Source organism: Pongo abelii, chromosome 5 (assembly GCF_028885655.2).
Source record: "Pongo abelii isolate AG06213 chromosome 5, NHGRI_mPonAbe1-v2.0_pri, whole genome shotgun sequence".
NCBI classification, from domain to species: Eukaryota; Metazoa; Chordata; class Mammalia; order Primates; family Hominidae; genus Pongo; species Pongo abelii.
In genome coordinates, this window is record NC_071990.2 from 94,524,064 (window position 1) to 94,549,686 (window position 25,623).

At 35.9% G+C, this 25,623-nt stretch overlaps 1 protein-coding gene across 11 annotated transcripts in view; it reads left to right on the forward strand.

Moving 5' to 3' along the window:
- The window catches only part of LOC129054388 (protein fantom-like), a 73,361-nt gene that overhangs the window by 4,927 nt on the left and 42,811 nt on the right, over nucleotides 1-25,623 (forward strand). For 3 of the 11 annotated variants that reach the window (XR_008519084.2, XM_054546063.2, XM_054546064.2), the window contains exon 1: nucleotides 542-1,567. Coding sequence is in view for 3 of the 11 variants with exons in the window: in XM_054546063.2 (XP_054402038.1) it covers nucleotides 1,428-1,567 (140 nt within the window). In the remaining 8 variants the exon portion in view is untranslated. Of the gene's footprint in view, nucleotides 1-541; nucleotides 1,568-2,926; nucleotides 3,223-8,272; nucleotides 14,857-25,623 lie in introns of those variants that run through there. The other 8 variants (XR_008519078.1, XR_008519077.1, XR_008519083.1 and 5 more) reach the window with 6 other exon arrangements.

Below are 25,623 nucleotides of genomic sequence, written 5' to 3' on the forward strand. Positions count from 1 at the left end.
TTGCACCCAGGAGGCTGAGATTGCAATGAGCCAAGATAGTACCATTGCAGTCCAGTCTGGGTGACAGAGCAAGAATCCATCTCAAAAACAAAAATATTAATAATAATACTTTTATGTAAGAAATTGGTTTCAAGGAAAAAAGAAGCAAGAAATCAATCAAACAAAAACTAGTTTAGAATCAGTTTATCAAGTACAATTTAAAAATTTGAATTTGATTAACAATTATTTAAATTTATTAGCTGATTTGGAGGAGAATGAACAATTACAGATAATTAAGAATTAAGATTGATGCTTATCATCCATGAAAAAGCATTCTTAATTTGTTTTATATTTATAGGAAAGTTGTATTTTTTCCTCCACTCAGATTTTACACATTCTTATCAGATTAATCTAGGGGAAATTTAGACATTTTGCTATCACTGTAAATGATTTTTTAAAATATTTCACTACATTTTTATTATGTATATCCATTAGATTTTCTAGTCATGATAGCTTGTGCATGTGACTAGTAAAGACATATAATTTTGTTGCTGTTGTTGAAATTGTACTCAATTCTTTTTCCTCTCACTTGGGAATTTATTTCTTCTTAAATAAATTTTATTGTGTATATTTAAGATATGCAGCATGTTGTTATAAGATATAGTAAAACAGTCATTATAGTGGAACAAATTAACATATCCATCATCTCACATAGTTACACATTGTCTTCCCCTGCCCCTTGGCAAGAACAGCTATAATTTACTAATTTAGCAAAACTCCTGAATACAATACACTGTTATTAGCTATAGTCCTCATGCTGTACATCCAATCTTTCTACTCCTTTATCCCATGTATTTGCTATTTTATATCCTTTCATCTACTTCCCTTATTTTCTCTCTTCACCCTGATAACCATTGCTCTACTCTCTCTGTATATATTTGACCTTTATTTTTAGGTTGCATGTAACCTAAAGTGCCGGCATGTAATATTTTATTTCTGTGTCTGGCATGTGATTTATTTTACTTAGCATAATGTCCTCTAGGTTCATCTATACTTTAATAAATGGCAGTGTCTCTTCCTTTTTTAAGGCTGAATAATATTCCATTGCATTTTTACTACTATTTCTTTATCTATTAGTCCATTGATGGACACCTCGGTTGTTTCTATAGCTCGGCTATTGTGAATAATGCTACAGTGGACATGAGAGTGCAGGTATGTTTATGAGGTGTTGATTTTATTTCCCTTGGGTATATACACAGGGGAGGGATTGTTGTATTACATAGACGTTCTATTAGTAGGTTCTTTAGGAACTGCCATACTGTTTTCCATAATGACTGCATCAATCTACATTCCCACCAACAGCATACTCGGGTTCCCTTTCCTCTACACTCTCTCCAGAACCCCTTATTTCTTTTTTCTTTTCTTTTCTTTTCTTTATTTATTTTGAGATGGAGTCTCACTCTGTTGCCAGGATGGAGTGCAGTGGTGCGATCTCGGCTCACTGTAAGCTCCGCCTCCCGGGTTCAAGCAATTCTCCTGCCTCAGCCTCCCGAGTAGCTGGGGCTATGGCATGCACCACCACATCCAGGTAATTTTTGTATTTTTAGTAGAGACGGGGTTTCACAATGTTGGCCATGATGGTCTCAATCTCTTGACCTTGTGATCCACCTGCCTGGGCCTACCAATTCTTTTTAATAATAGCTAATTTAACAGGTGCAAAGTCGTATCTCATAGTGGTTTTAATTTGAATTTCCCTGATGATTAGTGATATTGAGCATCTTTTCATATTACCTCTTGGCCATTTTTGTGATATCTTTGGAGAAATTTTTATACAAGTCTTTTGCCTATTTTTAAATCAGGTTATATGTTTTCTTGCTATTGAGTTGCATGAATTTTTTATAACTCTTGGATATTAACTCCTTATCTAATATTTTTCCAAATTATAGGTTGCCTTTTTATTTTCTTGACTGTTTATTTTGCTGTGCAGGAGCTTTTTAGTTTGATGTAGTCCAGTTTATTTATTTTTGCTTTGGATGCCCGAGCTTTTGATGTGATATCCAATAAATTATTGCAAGGCAAATGTCAAAGAACTCTTCACCTATGTTTTCTTCTAGGATTTTTATGGTTTCAGGTCTTACATTTATATTTTTTATACATTTTTTTTTTGAGACAGAGTCTCGCTCTGTTGCCCAAACTGGAGTGCAATGGCTCAAGCTCTGCTCACTGCAAGCTCCGCCTCCCAGGTTCATGCCATTCTCCTGCCTCAGCCTCCTGAGTAGCTGGGACTACAGGCGCCTGCCACCACGCCTGGCTAATTTTTTGTGTTTTTAGTGGAGACAGGGTTTCACCATGTTAGCCAGGATGGTCTCGATTTCCTGACCTCATGATCCGCCCACCTCGGCCTCCCAAAGTGCTGGGATTTCAGGTGTGAGCCACCGTGCCCGACCACCTTTTATACATTTTTGAGTTGATTTATGTGTATGGTGTAAGATAAAGGTCTAATTTCATGCTTTTGCAAATGAAGACATGGTTTTCTTAAAATGATTTATGGAAGGATTAACTTTTCACCATTGTGTCTTTTTGGTGCCCTAGTCACAAATTAATTGACCATATATGTTTGAATTTATTTTTGAGCTCTATATTTTGTTCCCCTCATCTATGTGTCTGCTTTTATGTTGGAACCATGCTACTTTGATTACTATAGCATTGTAATATGATTTTAAATCAAGAAATGTGATGCTTCCAAATTTGTTTCCCCACTCCTCTACCTCAGGATTGCTTTGACAATTTAGGGGGTTTTTTTGGGTCCAATTTTAGCATTAGTTTTTCTATTTCTGTGAAGAATGCCATTGGGATATTAATAGGAACTGCATTAAATCTATATATTGCTTTATGTAGTATGGACTTTTTAACAACATTAATTGTTTTAATCCATGACCATGGAATATATTTTATTTATTTGCTTTTTCTTTAATTTCTGATATCGTTTGGCTGTGTCCCCACCCAAATCTCATCTTAAATTGTAGATCCCATAATCCCCATGTGTTGTGGGAGGGACCCGGTGGGCAGTGGCAGGTAGTTTAATTATGGGGACAGTTACCCACATGCTGTTCTCATGATAGTGAGTGAGTTTTCACAAGATATGATGGTTTTATAAGGGGCATTTCCCCCTTTTTGCTCAGCACTTCTCCTTGCTGCCATCATGTGAAGAAGGATGTGCTTGCTTTACCTTCTGCCATGATTGTAAGTTTCCTGAGGCCCCTCTCAGCCATGCTTAACTGTGAGTCAATTAAACCTTTTTCCTTTATAAATTACCATGTCTCAGGTATGTCTTTATTAGCAGCACGAGAATGGACTAATACAATTTCTTTCATCAATGTTCTATAGTTTTCAGTGGACAATCTTTCACCTCCTGGTTAAATTTATTCCTAAGTATTTTATTATTTAATATTATCATAAATGGGATTCTTTTCTTGATTTTTTTTTTGGGTAGGCAATTCTCTGTGTATAAAAATGCCATGGATTTTTTATATTGATTTTATATTCTGCAATTTTACTGAACTCATTAATTAAAGCTAACAGTTTTTCAATGGAATCTTTGGCATTTTCTACATATAGGATTATGTATGCTGCAAATAGAGAAAATTTTACTTCTTCTTTTCTGGTTTGGATACTTTTTATTTATTTTTATTTGTCTAATTGTTCTTGACAGCACTACCAGTACTATGTTGAAAAGAAGGAGCTAGAGTGTGCATATTTGCCTTGTGCCAGATCTTAAAGAAAAAGTCTCAGTTTCTCCCCATTAGCTATGATGTTAGCTATGGGTTTTTCATAAATGGCCTTTATTATGTGAAGGAACTTTCCTTATATACCTAAATTCTTAGAAGTTTTTTATCAATAAATGATGTTGAAATTTGTTGAATGCTTTTGCTGAATCAATTGATATGATCATGTTGTTTTTGCCTTTTATTCTATTAATATGATGTAACACATTTGTTGATTTGAATTTGGTAAACCAGCTTTGCATACCAGGAATAAATTCCACTTTATCATGATGCATAATTTATTTTATGTGCTGTTGAATTTGATTTGCTAATTTTTTTTAGGAATTTTGCATTAATATGCATAAGAGATATTGGCCTGTAGTTTTATTTTCTTGTGGTATCTTTGGCTCATATATGATAGTCATGCTGGCCTTGTAAAATATGTTAGGAAGTATTCTACTGTTTGGAAGAGTTTTAAAACTATTGGTATTAATGCTTCTTTGAAAGCTTTGTAGAATTCAAACGTAAAGCCATCTGGTCCTGGGCATTTTTGGGGGGGAAGGTGGGGAGGCTTTTAATTACAGCTTTAATTTATTCTTTTGTTATTGGTCTCTTCAGGCTTTATATTTCTTTTTGATTCAATCCTGTTAGGTTGTAATTTTCTAGGAATTTATCCATTTTTTGAGGCTATCAAACTTATTGGCATATAATTTTTCTAATAGTCCAACATCCTTTTTGTTTCTGAGGAGTCTGTTGTAATACATCCAATTTTACTTCTGATTTTACATATTTGAATCTTCTCTCTTTGTTTCTTAGGTAATTTAACTAAGTTTTTGTTAATTTTTGTGTATTTTTAAAAAATAACCATTAGTTTTATAGCTATTTTTGTATAGGTTTTCTATTATTTATTTATTTATTTTCTATTCTTCACCATTTTATTCCTTTTGCTAACTTTTGATTTAGTTTGTTCTTGCTTTCCTAGATCCTTGAGGCATAATGTTAGGCCATTCATTTGAGAAACTTTTTTTTCATTTTTTCTTCATTTCTGAAGGACAGATACAATGGGCATAGTATTCTTGGTTGACAGTTTTTGATTCTGTTTTGTTTTCTCACACTTTGAATAAAACATCTCATTGTCTCCTGGCCTGTAAGATTTCTGCTGAGAAATATGCTGATAGTCTACATGATTTTCTGCTATGTCACTTGACACTTTTCTCTTGCCACTTGTAAAATTCTCTTTGTCTTTGACTTTTGTTATTTTAATAATAATGTGCCTCAGAGAGGACCTTTTTGGGTTGAATCTGTTTGAGAATATTTGAGCTCCATGGATCTGGATGTTTATATTTCTTCCAATACTTGGGTTTTTTTCAGCAGTTATTTCACTAAATAAGCTTTTTGACCTTATCTTCATCTCTCTTCTTTCTAGAACTCTGATAATGTGAATATTTAATTTACTTAATTGTGTCCCAGGAGTCTCATATGCTATTTTTATTGTTTTTTATTATTCTTTCTTCTTCTCCTGTCACTTGGTAATTTCAAAAGACCTGTCTTTAAGTTCACATGTACTTTCTTCTGCTAGATCTAGTCTATTGATGAAGCTCTTGATTATATTTTATATTACATTCATTGAATTCTTCAACTTCAAGATTTGTGTTTGGTTCTCTTTTATGATATTTATCTCTTTGTTAAATTTCTCATTTAAAGCATGAACTGTTTTTTTCTGATTTTTTTTAATTGCCTTTTTGTATTCTCTTTTATCTTGTTGAGTTTTCTTAGGATTATTATTTTGAGTTTTTTGGGGGGAATTTGTAAATTTTCTTTACTTTGAGAAAGCTACCGGAGAATTATTGTGTTCCTTTGGGGGTGTATACTTCTTTGCTTTTTCATGTGGTTTGTGCCACTGTGTGGATGTCTGCACATTCAGTAGAAAAATCACCTCTCCAAATTTTAGATTGGCTTTCATAGAAAAAGATTTTCACCTTCATATGGACCTTAGAGTACCAGAAGGAAAGGGTATGTTGACTGTTTCTGAGTGGATGAGATAGTATAGCATCTATGCCATACTATCAACTCCTTCATTTGCACTCAAAATCTGGATGCCTCAGAGGCCTAGGCTGTAGGAGTCTATGGAAATGGCTATGGAAGTGTAGGTTGTTAAGACCCTTGGTGGCAAGAGCTTTTGGGATTCTTCTCTCCTCATTTTTCCTTACAATAGACAGTCTTGGTTCCTTCTTGGGGTCCAAGGGGGACACCTCTTCAACATACAAAGGGGATCCCTCTTCATGTTGAATATGATACAGCCCACAATCAGCTTCAGAAGTTATGGGTTCTAGGCTGCAAGTGCTCAGAGTGGTTGTGGTGCTGAGGTCCTGTTCTCAGGGTCCAGAGAACCTATTGTGCCACCTGGGTCTCAGGGCATATGTTCAGTTTCTGAGTCAGTGTGGGATGTGGATTGCCTACAAAGCTAGGGTCTGTGACTCTGAGAACCCCCAGCAGCTCAGGCCCTGGGGGACAAGTTTTAGCTGTAATTCTGTCCCTGAAGGACAGGTTATAGAACTGCCCTGGCTCCAGGGAAAAGAGGATTCTCTGGAGATTTGAGCACATGCAGCAGAGTACAGCTGGAATTTGCAAATGAGATCCAACAGGGCACTATGGCTACTCAGTCACCAGAAGATGCAGCATCACATAGTGGTGACTCTGGATCTAAGATGGTGGGATACAGCAGTATTTTCAGGTTCAGTGGCAGCAATAAACCCAGAATGGCAGAGCAAGCTATCACTTGAGCCCTGGGGGACAGGGGACAGCTCAGTGATGATTCCATTCCCTAGGTAGGAGGTTGTGTCAGCAGCTCAGACTCTAGGGTGTTATTCTAGTTCCAGAGCAGCAGGGTACTACAGTTGTTTGGCCTATATGGGATTGTGTCTCAGCTCAGTCAATGCTCTGTTTCCCTGGGATGTGGGGTACCATGTCAGTTCAGTTCTGGGATGCACAGATGCTTGACTTGGCCAAAGAACCAATTCCCCATGAGTTAGGGCTCCATTTCAGCTCAAGCACAGGAAGAGTGTGACTGCTTTGGGCAGCTAAAGTACCATTTCTCTGTGAGGTAGCACACTGCTTCAGCTTAGCCCCTGAGGGGCATGGCACAGCAGTAGCTGAGAAGAGCAGATGGAATGGCTTCATGGCAACTTGTCCCCATATGTTAGCATGTAGTATAAGCTTGGCCCAAGGGTGATGAGCCACGAGGTGAGAGTGGTTCAGAGGTGACAAAGCCTGACCAATGGAATGGTATCTTGATTATTTGTCCCCAAGCAATATTTATGGTTCCAAGACGGTGTAGTATGATAGTAGTTCGGGCCATGTCGGGAGGTATGAGTGGGATGGATACAGTGTCGATGCCTTCTCTGGGTCAGGGGGTGGGGTGCAGCTGTGTGCATCCCAGGCAGCTCCCTCAGCTGGGCTTAGTGCTTGTGAGGATTGCAGTAGTTCCTACTGTGAGGACTGTAGGTATTCAAGGTGGTGATGGGGGATGATGGGGTCCACTTGCTTACCTTTTCCCTATAGGAAGAATTTCCCCTTGGTTCTAAGTGGATTCCAACTAGGTGATGGAGAGACAGCGGCAAGATGTTTCCTTCTGTTCTCTATGTGGCTATCCTGGGCTTCTTTGATCTACAAGGTTTCTGTTACTTCTTTCATGTACTCCAGTGCTCTCCTTCCGTTATTTTCATTAGAAAATATTATTTTCATTAGAAAATATTACTGTTTCTGCTGTCTTTGTAGGGGAGATGAGTGCTGGGGGCTTCTATTTGGCCATCTTGCTTTCAATCATTTTTTTGGAAGTGTTTTACTGGGCTTACTTTTAAAAATTTGTGTTTTATGAATTCCCTTGTTTTCTTTTGAGACAGATAATCATGTTTTATGCAACAGTGATATTTTCCTATCATTCTCACATATCCTATATGTATTAGTTCGTATAATCAAATTAACTAGAAGCAGAAGCAGTAGCCACAGTGGCATCTCTGTCTTATTTCTCATTTTAATGGAATCTCCATTAATGTTTTATCAGCACATATATTGTGTTTTGGTTCTTATTAGATATGCTTAGCTAAATTTTCTTTCTATTCTCAGGATATTAAGTACTTTTTATAAAGAAACTTTAATCCGAAGACAAGTGTTTCAGCTTTGAGAAAAACATTTTTGCAATGATTATTGCTTAATTTGTTTAGGATAAGATAAAAAGTGGTAGATACTTAGTTGACCAAGTTGTTACAGTAACAGTTTAAAAAGTGATTACAGTAACAGTTGCACAAATGCTCCTTCTCTTTGTACTCATACATTTTTAATTATGTTTTCCTCAAACTTGAAGTGATTCTAATGTTGCTATTACTTCAACAGTACCACAAATAGTTAACTAACACCTATAAAGTATATACTATGTGCTGGGCAGTATTCCATGTGATATATGTATCTATCTATCTATCTATATATCACATATATAGATAGATATATAGATATATATATATACACACCAATTTTTCCTCAAGGTGTATCATTTGGTAGAGATATTATTATCTTTATTGTACAAACATTGAACCAGTTATAGTAAAGAAAAAGTGATATTTTCAAAACCATCCAGGTGATTATTGGCCATAATGGAAGGTATTGGGTGATGATGGCACGTTAACCAAATGCCTCTCAAAACCCCTCCCCATTTAAATCTCAAATAATGATTTCTTCTGTTATATTTCTGTATATCACCAAGAGATGAACTTCTGTTTCTCTCCTGTTTGTTTTGCATTCTTGCATTCTTTCTCATGCATAATAATGATCTGTGTTTGGATTTGTGTCTTTTGGATCCACCATTTATTATTTTCTGCTGTATGTAGCAGTGGTAGTATCCAGCAACAGATCTTGTTGATGGCACTGGTAGTACCTCTCGGGCATCCAAACAAGCGTATTTCTTCATCATACTCTTGGCTGTGGTTCCCTCTACAAAGCTTCTGTTGTTTTCTGCCCATTTTCTTAGCAGGTACCCCATCATGCCAGCTAATTCTGTGAGCTATCCTTTTATTAGCTAGAACTGCTTTTTCTGCTCACATCCAAAATTTCTAACTGAGAGAGAAATTGTTACCTGGGAATGGGGTGCATCAGATACTTTCAAGGAAATGTGGAAACTATTAATTGTTCATCTGGCATAGCTGGAGCAGAAACCAGTCAAAATCTTGCTTAAATGCCAAGACAGGAATTCAGTAATAGTGAAAAAGCTAATTAAATTGTTGTCTGTAGTCACCTGGCATCAAGTGCTCATTGCAGAGATGGCTTTGGGAATTGAGTTACCCCCACCACAGAATAGTGGGGTGTACGTGAGGAATTTATGGACTTAGAGAAGGGGCAGCTGTTTTGAACATCAGTGGACAGCTTAAAGAAACAGAATGACAAGTTAAAATCCTTGAATTCTAGGCTCATAGCACAGACTGAAATCCATGGAGTTTCTAGGATCAAGATAAAAGAATCTCTTATCTTTTGTTGCTGCAGGGACTGAGCTGGCAAAAAACAAAATGTGGTATTAGAGATAGTAAAATTAGACTATCAGTTGAATTCAGAGCTTTTCCTCGTCTCTTATGTAAAAATTAGAGAATTGGTAGGGAAAGATATTTTGGCACCCTGAACACTAACTCCCATTGATAGCCCATTGACACTGAAGAATACACTATGAAAATTCCTTGTACCTCTTCTTAAAGACACCTATCGTGACTTACCAAGGTAAGGATGCCCTAGGAAAATGGAAATGCTAAGATCTTTAGGAGATGCTTAGACACAAGCATTAAACACATTAATCTATTTTGCCAGTTGGGAGGATTTTCTCTCTAAAACCTACTGGATGACTTGTGGAGCTCATGGGCAAAATAATGCCACAAGAAGTCAAATTTTCTTTTGTGCTTTGATAATAGTTTCAAAATGCCTTAAATATCAACTTACCAGAATTTATGGCAAATGGCTGCCGGCTTGCCTAGAAACTAGATAAAGGATCTCAAAGGAACTGACCTGGGGGACTAATGACAGATATTTTTTTGGTGGGGGTAGGGGATTGGGGAAGAGCAGCATGGAAGAATTTTTTAAAATGGGCTCAGAACATAAAGAATATTCATGCTGCATATTAATCCAAAGGACATTTCTAGCCAAACAGCTCATAATATTTAGATGGACAAGATAACCTAATCTCCCAATGTAGGTCATCCTCCTTCTATAGCAACTTTAGAATTTAATGAACAAAGTGGCCATGGTTGAAAAGATAGTGGCTACTCACAAGCACAACAACACAGGATTCTCTTTAGCAGTGTACCAAGATATTTTACCAAAAGTCATAAATACAAACCTATAATACTATAGGATAATTGTTTGGACAAGTGTTTGTTTGGAATCAGTTGATGATTGTTTTACTGCTTTTGTCGTGAAGAATTCAGGTAGTGCCTCAAGTCAGCATCGTTATACCTTACACAACTGAATGCTTAATTCAATGTCATTATATTTCTCATAATTTCTTCCAAGCAAGGAACTCAATTTCCTATGAACAAAGCAGGAAAATGGGATAATGCCCTTAGGTTTCTTTAGTCTTATATACTTTATTGAAGAATAAGTTAGGTATCATGTCATAGGATACTACCTATGATTTGAAACATTTGAAACATATATATTGCTATTTATTTCACAGTCAGTATACAATAGAATGAAAATTAGTACATCTTCCAATTAAACCTAATTAGTTATTCACAATATCTTTATTCCTATCTCTGAAATAATGGGAATACTGGTTTAGAAACTAGTAATATTCAAGGGAGAAATATTACACCAGGGTATTCAGTAATGGTTGCATGGGAGTAAACATTGCCAGCTGGCCAATTCAGAATCTCATGACCTGAGTCAACAAACAATAAAGTGGGTTAGTGTGTTGTATAGGGTAATTGATATTGAAAGTCAAGAGGAAAGATAATTGATGATACATAATACATCAGGAAGGGTGGGTCCCCAGTTGGTCCCACGGGGAATTTTTATGTGACCATATTTATTTGTAAAAGACTGAGCTATACATATAAAACTGGCAAGAGTTCAGAACCCCTAGGAATGAAAGATTTACATAAATCTACTTCTCCTTTCTTTCAGTCAGTACTATGGCAAGACCAAGACTGGGTCTAGGAGATCTTGGTTCAATATGGAGATTATCCAAGGATTCTAGTGTTGGAGCCAGATGCTATAACTGAAGAGGGTTAAAACTGTCTCCTTTTGGGACACTGGTAAACTGGATTTTTGCTATGAGAGGGAGTTTCATAGTACAAGACAGGAAGTTTTTTTGATTAGAATGGGCAAAAGATTTTATATGAATTCTGGGTTGCCAAAGAGATAATTGCTAGTGGGAATGTTGTGAACTTATCATGCACATGTTTACCTTATTTGGGATTAAAATCCATACTATGGGCTGGGCGTGGTGGCTCACGCCTGTAATCTCAGTACTTTGGGAGGCCGAGGCGGATGGATCATGAGGTCAGGAGTTTGAAAAGATCCTGACCAACATGGTGAAACCCTGTCTCTACTAAAAATACAAAAATTAGCCGGGCATGGTAGCATGCATCTGTAGTCCCAGCTACTCCATTCCACTCCAGTCTGGGTGACAGAGCAAGACTCTGTCAAAAAAAAAAAAAAAATCCTTACTATGTAAATCTTGGAGGAATCCAGAATTTAAGGTCAGACTAAGAAGGTCATACATGCTTCTTTCTTTCCCCTGGCACCTAGAGCAGGGCAACTGACTAGGTTCAACCTACTGGATGGCCCACTATGAATTTTCAGGAAGTAATACAAAATTTAAAAAGGCCTGTGAAAAATTATTGACCATCGCTGTGTTCATGGCAGCTGTGCCCAGTGACAGTAGGTCTAGTTCAGTGGTATTCAGGAACAACAGAGTGAGTGGTTCCTGTGTTCTAACCAGGAAATTCCTCCAGTGGAAATTACCTGTATTTTCTGATGTTTGACCTTCCTGTTTTCCCAAATACAGTTATCAAGCTTTTGAGTTAATTCTAGTATCTACTCAGTAGGCTCCTGTCTATTGAATCTTTTCAGGATTCAAATCCAACTTCAACATTACCTCCAATAAAATGCTCTCCCTGGACCCTACATTGGTAATTGAAATGCCATTCTAAAAGCTTCATATTATAGCTCCTGTCATGGCACTTCTCATATTTTGTTATAATTGTTTTCTTTGTCATATTAACTTCCCAAGTAGAAAGTCGAAAGGACTAAAACTTTCCTGTGGTTAAGAAAATCTAGGCTCATATAAGGTTTGATAAAGTAGGAATCCTGCAACTGTGTTCCTAATCAATGAGTATAGTTGACCTCTGGTTGTTACCTTACACAGTTACTAAGTTATTGCCTCTCAGCTCACGCTGTTTCTTCTACACTCTGCTCTGTGAAGCTGGACTGGAAATCTGCAAGCTTCATGTGTGCTTTGCCAGCTGCCTTCCTCTTAGCCTTGGCTAGTAGAAAGCACTAGAGGGAGCTGTAAGGATGGAAGAGGGAAAAGAGACTTGCTCCATCTTGTTTGTTTGGTGCTGGCTTCCTGTTTGCTTCCTGTCATTGAGCATCACCTTAGCCTCATCTCACCTCTTCCTGCGGGTAGCAGCAGTTTGTCTCTGTAGAATGTTTAATTGACTTTGCAGTTCTTCAACATTTGCAGAATTCTTCTCAATGTGCTCCTGCAAAAACAGCAGCCGCTGATGCTGTCAATCAGCATTCCTCTTCAGAGGCCTGGGTCCTAGTCCCATAAGATATTTCCCTCAAGCAAAGAGACACAGGCATGGGTGAAGCAGCACACTTTATCTGAGGTCTGAGTTTCAGCTCTGCACAGATCTTCCTCCAAGATTGTGTTTGCATACCTGGTCCTAGTAGGATAGCTGCAGCCTATAGAAACTCCTTCCATAACAATGCAATTATTTTTCTTTTTGCCATTTTAAGTCTTTAGTACCTAATTAACAATTATTTATAAAAAACCATTTCTGTTAAAATAACTGACTTGATTTTGTCTTCTGGATGGACCCTAACTGATACACAATCATTCTAGAGTAGTATATGCAAAAGCATGCTTGATGGTACCCTGAACTGTTCTGGCCCGTTTAAACCACAAGTAGCCAGAAAAGTGCATTCTCCTGCATGTGATATATTGACTCAGAGAACTAGAACAATCCAGGTGCTTAGGCCAATTGGAATTGTATTTTCAGTATTCAAAATCAAAAGATGTAATGAGGATGTTCATGTTTTACTCTATTTTTGTATTGTTTATTTACAAAATTAATCATGTCAGGGTATTGCATAGAACAGATTATGTACTCAAATTGGATAATTTGAGATGAAATTAATAAAATGATGATCTACAAAAGCTGGAACAGGGTATAGAGAAATCAAAAGAGATTTCTATACCCCAGGGCCAGTTATAGTGGAGAGACCTGTTATCACCCTTATATCTGAAAGGACTAAAACCCGTAGAGCGATTTGTGTAGCAAGCATCACCTGTCAAGAGCTGTGACCTTTGGCAGAGGTATACAATCAACCTGCAGAAAAGGAGCGAGGAAACTAAATTTTCCTACCTACCTCTGATCTCCTGCCAGGGATATCCATTAGCCAAGCTCAACTAGAAACTGCAGGGCAAGGGAAACACTTGATGCAGTTCATAGAGATCATTGTCCTGTGGGTCTACCAGGGAGCAGTGGAGGGCAGAAGATCTGATAGAGTGAATGGAATACAGCTTCAAAAAACGAGTTAATTATAAGCATAATTGAAATATTTTTAATAATGGAACGTTTTCAGGAAGAAATCTTTTTGAATACATGAGGAATGTATTCTGAGAGCAGGGAGGGAATGGGATGGGAAGAGAGGAGAACATTTACAAAGCATTTCTGGAAGCATAGAAGTTAAATATCAAAGAAAAACACTCTGTCATCTGATAACATGAGAGGAATTGGAAATATAAGTGTTCTAAATAACACTTTTACTTTTAACAATAAATACAGATTTTTAGCACACTTTCATCTTGATTCTGGGAAGCATTTTAGTGCTTAGTAGCATTAAGAAACACTGAAACAGATTGACAAATACCTCCAAACATATATAACATGTGTATGTATGTATGCTTTAACATTTCAAAATATAATGGCTAAGTTTCAAAGCATTTATAATTAATTAAGCTGTTTTCACAGCCCTTTAGAAGAATATTTTTCCAGGATAGCTGACTGCATAATGCTTTGCATGATTTATTTATAGACTACTAATGAAGACATATCTAATCATCATAATTAATTGGTATTTTTGTGTTTTGGGGCCTAATCACAAAATCTTTTATATGCTGGCTCAAAGTAAACCTGGCTATGGGGCAAACATTTAGGACAAACCCTGCTTGTTGTTTTTAATATACAGCTCCATTTCATTGATTTGTTTATTCAACATTTCTGACTCTGATTATACAATGCCAGTATAAGCAGCCCATTTGGTCAATTTAACTTTTTAAAATACTTTCTTAAACAAACAAAAAGAAATCAGAGGAATCATATTTGGCATAGTAGATAAAAACTTCAGTTTTTTACATTATTTATTGTGTTGTGTTACTATCAGATAGTGATACTGTTTATAAGAATTTTGATTACCTTGAAGTGAAAGCAGAATTATTCTCTTCTAATTTACTTGTTAATTTTCCTTTTTCTTTTACTCATATGAAAAGTAATTTGAACTCACTGTTACGAGACAAATTAAGATTGTGTTCTGTGTATTTTTTATAGCTATTGGGAGTTCCTGAGGAAAACTCTCAGAACACCCACTTTCATGTTTAGATAATGAAATAGTGAGAAATTACACCAAGAGCAAAGGTGAATATTAAATATCTCTTTTATTTTGAAGAGAGGCCAGTTTAGTATGTGGCTTTTATGCTTTTATTTGCGGCAAGCACTAAAATTACACTGGTGTTTACCCTTTGTCCACAAACAGAAACATATAGAAGCCTGCCCGGGAAGAGCAGGGTAGAACTTATATTCTCTTTGGTCAGCTTCCCAGAGGAAGAAGAAGGCCAGAGTGAAGCCGGGTATGTCCAGCTATTCTTTCTCAAATTTATAAATTTCTTAAATCACTGCACCTCCCATGGGCAGAATGAGCTAAGAGAGAGGGGACTAGAATTTTACTAATTAATCTCCTCTCAAAGAAGAATTTCAGATTAAAGATTTCCATCTATTAAAAAGAAGGAAGGAAAAACAAATATTTTGTATTTTCCAATGGCTATATTCAGTTTAAGTGATCCTTTGAATATTTTAACATTAAAATATTCTAAACATTTTATCTGATATGTTTAATCCTATCATGAATCCCAAATATCACCTCAGTGTTTGCTTCAGGTAAACCAACCTGTGAGAGGTGCCCATTGTTCTACGAATATGAGCAAGTTCTTCTTAAAAAGAGACAATAATTCAAACAGATTATAAGACAATGATTGAATATTAATAATGATAGTGAGAAATTAGATATAACATAATGTATTTAGTTTTTATTTGAAACTTATCCATAGTTCTGAACCTTCCTTTGCTTTTTAACTAAAACACCATTTATTTGATCTCCTGCAAAGGATAGTGAGTTTTCTGGATGGTGACTTCTACTGAAGTTTCTGGAATTGGAATAACTTTCCTAACTAAATTAGTATATTAACTAATTTTATTTTTTGTGATTCTTCTGTATCTATGAATTTCATTTAAACTGACTACCTAGTGACCCAACGTAATTTACTTGCTTCTGCAAACATTCTGATTAAATCAGTCATTATTAAGCCCTTCTGAGAAGCCACGAAGAAGAAAGGAAAAAGTGAATATTCCATCAATAAAAGGGAATCAACCTGAGAGACAGATAAACATCATTAGCATTAATTAGTCTAATAAAATTGTTTAAAAATTTCAGCAATAGAAAAATATGGGGCCCAAAAAGGTCATATTTCTAAGTTAATGAATTTATGAAGATGAGAATTGTATAACTGTTTGTATTAGCTTGGGCTTCTATTAAAAAAATCATAGACTGGTGACTTTAGAGCAGACATTTATTTCTCAAATTTGGAAACTGGAAAGTCTAAATTCAAGGTGCCACTCAATACAACTTCTGGTAGAAGTCTTCTTTCTAGCTTGTAGACAGCCGTCTTCATCCTGTGTCATAATATGATGGAGAGAAAGCAATTTCTGCTCTTCTTCTTCTTCTTCTTATAACACCAATAATTCCATCATGAGGGCCCCACCCTCATAACCACATGTAGCCCTAATTACCTCTCATTGCCTCCATCTCCAAATACCATCACATTGTGCATTAGGACTTCAACATATGAGTCGAGTCTTGGGGGGACCCAATTCAGTCCATAGCACTAGTCACAAAAATATATATATATTTGAGATGAGCAGAAAACTTTGCTTTTCAGATTATGGAGAAATACGTGGATTCCAGTAGGTATCACCTTAGGAATACTGAACTTCAGATGAAGAGACAGGGGGCTGAGTTCCATTGTGGCGCTGAATGCCTAAAAGGCTTGAGATGGCTTAAAAAATGTCTGTAACTTTACGTTCCCCAGGAATAAGATGGGGCTACCGAAAGATCTTTCATAGGGTTGTGTGTATTTCTAAATGAGATAAGATATATACTCTACATGTCGAAACAATAATAGAAAATTAAAGGTAAGATATCACAACGTAATTTCTTCATTTCAGATACTGACACTATATATATATACACACACACACACACACACACTACATTTTAAAGGAATTATGAGAAAGATGGAGTATTTGAGAAATGAGCAATTTTGAGAAAAGAAGAGCTAGTCTATATGAAAGATGTTTAGGGAACTATATTTTAAGCCTTCCACCACTGACTGTCTTATGAAATTTTCCACACTCCTTATTGGATATTGTTCTTCCTGAGGATTTTAAACTGTACTTTTGCATCCAATTGTTTGAACCATTTAAGTAGAGTTGACTGATTTCAGAAGCAGTGCTGTTAAAAATGGTGGGTAATTTGTTAAAGAAGGAAAACAAAACAGGGAGAAAAAACACAGGGTGAGACTGAGAAGAGAAATACAGGATATTGAGACCCCTGTGATGGCGTTAAAGCATTGGGTTAATTATTCCTTCCCGGAAGTTAATGATGAGAGCTACTGGCTCAAACGTGTGAGTGAGTGAGGACAAGGAACACAAATAAACCTAACAGTAATTTATCTTACGAGTGTGAGAAAATGCTGTCTCCTTAGAATGTGTGTATTTCTTATTAAGGATTGATAAGTAACCTTTAGAAACTGACTGTGCCCAATTAGCATTAGAAATTGATAGTGTGGGTCGGGTGGGGTGGCTCACGCCTGTAATCCCAGCACTTTGGTTGGCTGAGGCGGGAGGACTACCTGTGTTTAGTAGTTTGAGAGCAGCCTGTCCAACATGGTGAAACCCCGTCTCTACTAAAAACTACAAAAATTAGCTGGGCGTGGTGGTGGGCCACTGTAATCTCAGCTACCTGGGAGACTGAGGCAGGAGAGTTGCTGGAACCTGGGAGGTGGAAGTTTCAGTGAGCCGAGATCACGCCATTGCACTCCAGCATGGGTGACAGAGTGAAACTCCGTCTTAAAAAATCAAAAAGAAAAAGAAATTTATAGTATGGGCTGGCTATGGTGGCTCAGGCCTGTAATCCTAGCACTTTGGAAGGCTGAAGGCTGATCACATGAGGTCAGGAGTTCGAGAACAGCCTGGCCAACATGCTGAAACCCCATCTCTACTAAAAATCCAAAAAAAAAAAAAAAAAAAAAAAAAAATTAGCTGGGCATGGTGACACATGCCTGTAATCCCAACTACTTGGTAGGCTGAGGTAGGAGAATCACTTGAACCCAGGAGTCAGAGGTTGCAGTGAGTGGAGATCATGCACTCCAGCCTGTGTGACGAGAGTGAAACTTCGTCTGAAAAAAAAAAAGAAAGAAAGAAATTGATAGTGTGCTGCAGCACATTCTTGATTAATACTAAAAGTGTATATTTTCTAAATAAACACTTCCCTTAATTTTTATTAAATATAAGCACACATTTTGTCCATTTCCACACTGTTTAGTTTACTGTGTTAAACATTTGCCCATCATTTTTTTAAAGGATGTAGAATATACAAAAAACTCTTCATAGCTTGAAATGTGCATAGGAGATAGACAAGTTTAGCTACTGCAGGACGAAAAGACTTGATGTGTTTTATGCCATGCTTATTTATTCCAACTATAAAAACAGAAATGATCCACAAAGTAGTTTGATGGATAATGACTGAGGTTGTAAAAGTTATTGTGACTAATGGTATTTACCCTGTTTGGTTAAGTTAATTGAAAATCAAGGTGAAATTACCCTCTAGATAGATCCTGTATTTTATAACACTTGTAAAATCATAAAAAGGTTATGTCATTCTCAATTCTCAAAAAATTATATTGTTTTTGAGACTGTCAGAACATATTTTCCAACAGTATTACACAAACAGGTAAACAATCTGATATGATGACCTAATCGTTTTTATGTTTGGCCATTACAAGTGTTGGCAGTTCCCTGGCTTCTGTTTGGAAGTAGTGTATCAGTTGCATCTTATAATATGTTTGCCTTTGGTGAGGCATCAGAAAACATGTCACATATTGGAGATTTATGTGCTATAAAATGTCTCAGGAGTTTAACTTCACCATTAGGGTTACTCTTGTATAAACTTTGATAAAAGTAATATCTTTGCTCCCTCCCAAGATAAATGAAAGAATTTAAGCCCACTTTGAGAATTCTAAACTTTTGTGGTCAGTCTTCTTTTGTCCTCCAAGTTTGTAATTAATAAGGTTTAAACAAAGCTTCAATCTGGTGGATAGTTTGAGCTTTTGACTTAATCGATCAGTTTGAAAATTATTAGCTAATTCCTTTACTTTACTTCTACCCCAACCCAGGATTTAGCTGTCTATCTGAGTAACGCATTTGCCTGGTTTTATGTATTAGCATACTCTCAGTTGAAAAAGCAAATCCAAATATTCACATTGATAAAGCACTTGCACAATAAAAGGGGCCATAAAAGTATTTATCATGCTTCTGAGATGTATTAGTCAATAAAATGAGTTATTCATTGAAATTTAATAGGGCACAATCTCAGATGGAGTGCAAGCTCCGATTGAAAAATTGAGACATTTTCTTGCTGGAGGGAAGGATACATGTACGTCTAGCACTATGCAAGTTGTAAGGATGCTGGGAAGCAGGCAACTGGATGGAATCCTGAATCACATCTCACACAGCTGCTGCTGCTTCACTTTCTCTAAGAGCGGGGCTATGCTGATTAAGCCATAAGCATTTGCAAAGATTTTTTTATTTTCTTTTATTATTTTCTGGCCATCTGTAAATCAAGAACAGGAATAGGTGGCTTTCTTCCTTCAGCAACAGACCACCAATCCTCCTCTCTCACATAAAATTTTGCCCTGATCAAGCTATTTTCTATTCCTCAATCAAATTCTGTAGTTTCTTTGTTTCTTCTACCTAAAGTGATTTTTATCAAATATTCATTTATCAAAAGGCAGCAATAACCATTTTTTCATTTAAACCTTTACTCATCACTTTAATTTAACTTGTTCTTATATATTTATAAATTCTTAGAATGCTCTGCCTATATTATTGGAATTTTTCAATGTAACCTTGCTAACTTATTATAGTCATTTAAAAGATACATCTCTAAATTCTTTGATACTCCTCATTGCAAAATACACAGCTTAATTCATCTCCTTTTGAGTGAGGACTAGACTTAGTTATTCTTTTCTATTGAATAGCATATGGCAGAAGTAATAAGATTTCACTTGCAAGATTAGGTTATAAAAATCTGAGGTTTCCTCCCAGAATTTTATTTCTTTCTTGCTCTTCTCACTCTCTTTTTCTTCCTGTCTTCCCTGAATTACTCACTCTGGGGAAACCAATATTGTGGCTGCTCAGGCAAACTTTGGAGAGGCCCACATCATGAGGAACTGAAACCCACCAATATCAGTTATCTTGGAAATGAATGATATTCATATTCACTTCTCCCCATTGAACCTTGAGATAATAACTATAGCTCCAGCCAATATGTGGCTGAAACTTTGTCAGTGTTCCCAGCTAAGACACCTAGATTCCTGACCCTCAGACACTGTGAGATAATAAATGTTTATTGTTTTATGCTATTGAATTTGCAGTAATTGGCTTTGCAGCAATAGACAGCTAATACACTTGTACAGCTTTACTTTCTCTTTTACTAGATTATGAACTTTATGAAGCAAAGGATACATACTATTGATGTTCTATTTTCAGTCTAGATAATACATGCCTGCAGATGTGAAAAATATAATTTCAAAAGATTAAGCCAACAAAAGTTTATTTGTACTAATATAAAGTCTAATATGGGTAAGGAGATGTAATAAAAATAAACAAATACATATATAATTTTTTATGGTAATTAATTATCTGAAAAATATAAAACATCTGTAGTAACTTAACAGAGTTACTGAGAAAGGGAAGATAGAAGGTACATTTGGACAGAGTGGTGAAAAAGTCCCCACTATTAGAAGTTTATATTGGAGCTGAAACCTGAACGTGACCAACTGGCTCTACAAATATTAGGGGAAGAGCATTCTGGACTGAAGAGCAAATGCCCTAGGTAAGGACCTTTCCTAGCTTGCTGATAGGAAACAAAGTCAGCTGGTGGTCAGGAACCTGTTAAGGCAGTATTTTGTAGGTAATAATGAAGAAGTTGAAATCTATCGAAAAGTTTCATTGGAACTTGCATTTGCTGTAAGTCAATACTCCAAAGAAGACCATGGTCATTTGTGAGTTATTATCATCTGACACAACAGCTGGGCAATGAGTGCCCCAGCTGGAAAAGGACATCAAAGTGGATCACCAAGAGCGTCTATGACAATCACATTGGCCACTGAATGAGAATTAATGTGGTGGTGGTAGTGTGATCGGGCAAGTGAAGAGTAGGACAACCAATTAGTAGACTGCTGTAATACCACAAAAAAAGGGGAAATCATTGATTAAACTGGCATTAGATGTAGAAAAGAGGAGTTGATTGACAAAAAAAAAAAAAAAGATTTAGGATGTATTTTGGAAGAAGAGTCATGAGATGAGATGTTTGGATTGACATCTCCTTCCAGAATACATCCTAAATCTCTTTTCTTTCAACTCTTTTCTACATCCAGCCCCAGTTTAATGGAAAGTGGATAATGAAACATTATCCCCTTCACCATCTTTTTTTTTTTTTTTTTTTTTTGGTTTGGTCTGTATTACTGGATAGTGCTCTTTACAGAAAAAAATTTAGGGAGATACAAAAAATACCATATCTTTCCAATATTTCTCAAGATAATTCCGTTTTTAGAAAGACACTTCAGTTTTGTGTATCACTTGAAGAGAACAGGGTAGAAAGGGTTTCAAGGGGAGGAAGGAAAAGTGGAGAAGGGAGCTAGAGGTCAGCAAGGGAAGGAGTAATTAAAAAGATAATAAGGTAAGGAACAGTACAAAAGGAAAGGAAAATGAAATAAAATATGTAAGGCGTTAAAGGAAAAAAGGAAAGAAAGTCCAAGGGTAATCAGTGTAAAGTGGTCAAAAAAGATAAGTGAAAATGAAAGCAATGAAAGGAATAGAGTTACATGTCTCTGAGACCCTTCAGGGGTCTGTAAGGTCATCTTTGTCCCATTCCATGTCTATGTGAGATCAGAATTTCTTCGTATAGTTCAACCAAATAACATATTGCAACAGACCGAACGTAGAAGCAGGTATGAAAATCTAGCTATTTTCTAATAAGTGAGGCAATGCAGAGATTTACAAAAATGAAAAATGATGCTACTCTTATTAATATTCTAAACAATACATTTTAATAAAACACATATTGATTTTGATTTTAACATGTAATGAGTTTATGTTATTTATAAGAATATTTTAAAACTAATTCAATATATTTTCTAATAAGGAATATATATATATATATATATATATATATATATATATATCTCCTACAGAAATAAAAGCTCTTTGGGATCTAGTTTTTAAGGGAAAAAGTGGTTCTATGACCAAAACATTTGAGAATTATTGCTGTAAAATTTACCAAGGTTTTGTGGCAAATGTTAATTAATATACTCTTCTACCAAGCTGCTCTTCATCTGGAAAAACAGTGTATTATCACCTGGTTATTTAGTAATCATAACTCAGAGATTTCACTCTGAAAAGAATAGCCAAAATTGCCAGACAAGACGTAAAATAAGTATATGTCATTTAATGACAGGAATATGCTCTGAGAAATGTGTCATTATATGATTTAGTCATTGCAGAACATCACAGCATGTACTTACACAAACTAGATGGTACAACCTAGTACACACCCAGCCTATATGGTGTAGCCTATTGTTCCTAGGCTATAAAACTGTACAGCATGTTACTGTACTGAATTTTATGGCCAATTTAACACAATGGTAAGAAATTGTGTACAATTATGTGCAATTATGTACAGACATTAAAAAGTTACAGTAAAAATACAGTATTAAGGTCTTTTAACATATTACACTTGTGTAGGGTACTTACGATGAGTAAAGAAAGCTTGCAGGCCTAGAAGTTATTCTAGTGAGTCATTGAGTGAGTGAGTGGTAAGTGAATGTGAAGGTCCAGGACATTAATGTACACTTTGTAGACTTTATAAATATTGCAAACTTTGGCTACACTAAATTTATAAAGAAATTTCTTTCTTCAATTATATATTAATCTTAGTGTACTGTAACTTCCTTTCTTTATAAACTTTATAAAATTTTAACTTTTTCACTCTTGTAGTAACACTTAGTTTAAAACCAAAGCACATTGCACAGCTGTACAAAAATATTTTCTTTCTTTCTATCCAAAAGAAGGTAGAAGAATTTGGAAAAACCCTTGGAAGTAGATGCTGTGATAATTAAATGTAAATATCAATATTAGGTATAACAAATTATTTTTAAAAATCAACAAAAACACCTTCCATTCAGTGTTTTAAAAAATCTTTTCCCATATATCAGGTACTGTAATAAATTTTGGCAAAAAATAAATTCTGACCAATGTAAAAGGGAATATTAGTCATGTAGTCATTGTCACCATGATCCCTGATAAGTGAAGACATGCAAACCATAAATGTACATATACAGAGACACCAGAATGTCATTAATTTGGATTTGCAAAAGCAGGCACCTTCTTATTCTATTGTACTAATGAAAGGGTTATCTTCTATCTAGTGCAGATGTGTGCTGTGAGTGCACAATTAACTTCTACTGAGATCCATAATCATGGATTGTTTCCCGTTTTAAATACTGTTTGTCAGATGATGCTTTTTGTATACAATTTTAAGCCATGAGAACTGATTCTTTCGGGGGGAAAGGGTAAAAATCATTTAGAAATTAGATTTAGATTTTATTTTTACAAAACTTTCTTAGACATTTTAATGTTTTAACATATTCAGATAATTTTGATTTATAACTTTTAAGCTTTGGACAAAAAAACTCATTAAAGTGGCAAATAAATTATAGGAAGGAAATTCAATTAGACAAATTCAAATAACATAAAGAGTTACTCTTTTTGTTTGTTTGTTTTTTTCCTTTTTTTTTTAAATTTATTATTACTATACTTTAGGTATATCTCCCAACGCTATCCCTCCCCCCTCCCCCCACCCCACAACAGTCCCCGAAGTGTGATGTTCCCCTTCCTGTGTCCATGTGTTCTCATTGTTCACTTCCCACCTATGAGTGAGAATATGCGGTGTGTGGTTTTTTGTTCTTGCGATAGTTTACTGAGAATGATGATTCCCAATTTCATCCATGTCCCTACAAAGGACATGAACTCATCATTTTTGATGGCTGCATAGTATTCCATGGTGTATATGTGCCACATTTTCTTAATCCAGTCTATCACTGTTGGATATTTGGGTTGGTTCCAAGTCTTTGCTATTGTGAATAATGCCGCAATAAACATACGTGTGCATGTGTCTTTATAGTAGCATGATTTACAGTCCTTTGGGTATATACCCAGTAATGGGATGGCTGGGTCAAATGGTATTTCTAGTTCTAGATCTCTGAGGAATCGCCACACTGACTTCCACAATGGTTGAACTAGTTTACAGTCCCACCAACAGTGTAAAAGTGTTCCTATTTTTCTCCACATCCTATCCAGCACCTGTTGTTTCCTGATTTTTTAATGATTGCCATTCTAACTGGTGTGAGGTGGTATCTCATTGTGGTTTTGATTTGCATTTCTCTGATGGCCAGTGATGGTGAGCATTTTTTCATGTGTTTTTCGGCTGCATAAATGTCTTCTTTTGAGAAGTGTCTGTTCATGTCCTTCACCCACTTTTTGATGGGGTTTGTTTTTTTCTTGTAAGTTTGTTTGAGTTCATTGTAGATTCTGGATATTAGCCTTTTGTCAGATGAGTAGGTTGCGAAAATTTTCTCCCATTTTGTAGGTTGCCTGTTCACTCTGATGGTAGTTTCTTTTGCTGTGCAGAAGCTCTTGAGTTTAATTAGATCCCATTTGTCAATTTTGGCTTTTGTTGCAATAGCTTTTGGTGTTTGTAAAGTTAGGTACACAAATATTTATGACAATATTTAATAAAAATTTACTAGGTATAGATCTTTTAACCTACCTAAGGATAATTTATAGTAAATAATATCTTATTACAATAAAATATGTTTTTAAATATGTTAAATTTCTTCTAGATATCTTCTTTTCTCTATTAGTATGCATAGCTTATTCTTTTTTCCCTCTTTAATTTCAGATCTCATTCTATTTAAATCATCCTAAATTTTCAGTTAGTGAAAAATTGCATTGCAAAGGTTTTACTGAATTGCTGGGGGATATTAGTCCATTTTAACTTTGAAATTAAATTATAAACTGTTTTGTTACATAATAAAGAGAGCTTACAGAATTTGACAGTGATTAAAGTAATTTTAAAATATGTATTCAGTAGTCATCTCATTAATTTCCAACTCTAAAGTGTAGCTAAATACCACTGTCCTTCTCTCTCCCCCCACCATCCAGGCACGCGCACACACACACACACGTGCGTGCCAAATATGGAAATGTGAAGATAGAGGTTCAGCTAGGTTAGGTAACTTTGCTAAAATCACACAACTAATCTTACTTTGAACTCTGCTTTACAGTGAACAAATTAAATTTCTTATTGCTTCGAGAAATTGAGCTGAGTGCGGTGGCTCACGCCTGTAATCCCAGCACTTGGGGAGGCTGAGGCAGGCAGATCATGAGGTCAGGAGTTCAAAACCAGCCTGGCCAACATGGTGAAACCCCATCTCTATTAAAAATACAAAAATTAGCCGGGCATGATGGTGCACGCCTGTAATCCCAGCTACTCGGGAGGCTGAGGCAGAAGAATTGCTTGAACCCAAGAGGCGGAGGTTGCAGTGAATCGAGATCAAGCAACTGCAAGCCAGCTTGGGCTGTCGACAGAGTAAGACTCTGTCTCAAAAAGAAAAAAAAAAGAGAGAAATTGAATGAGAAAATAATAATTTTAGAGAGACTCTAAGACTTAGCTATAGTAGCTGTGTTTTCAAAAAAAAAAAAAAAAAAAAAATCCCTGAACCCCTCTGAATTCTAGCTTTCTCACTGCAAAGCAGGTTAATATTATCTACTTTACAAATATGTGAGGATTATATTCCAAAAGCTCCTTCTTACCCAGGTGTATTTTTCCCTGTGCTTTTCTTTTTTTTCTTTTTTTTTTTTTTAATTATACTTTAAGTTTTAGGGTACATGCGCACAATGTGCAGGTTAGTTACATATGTATACATGTGCCATGCTGGTGT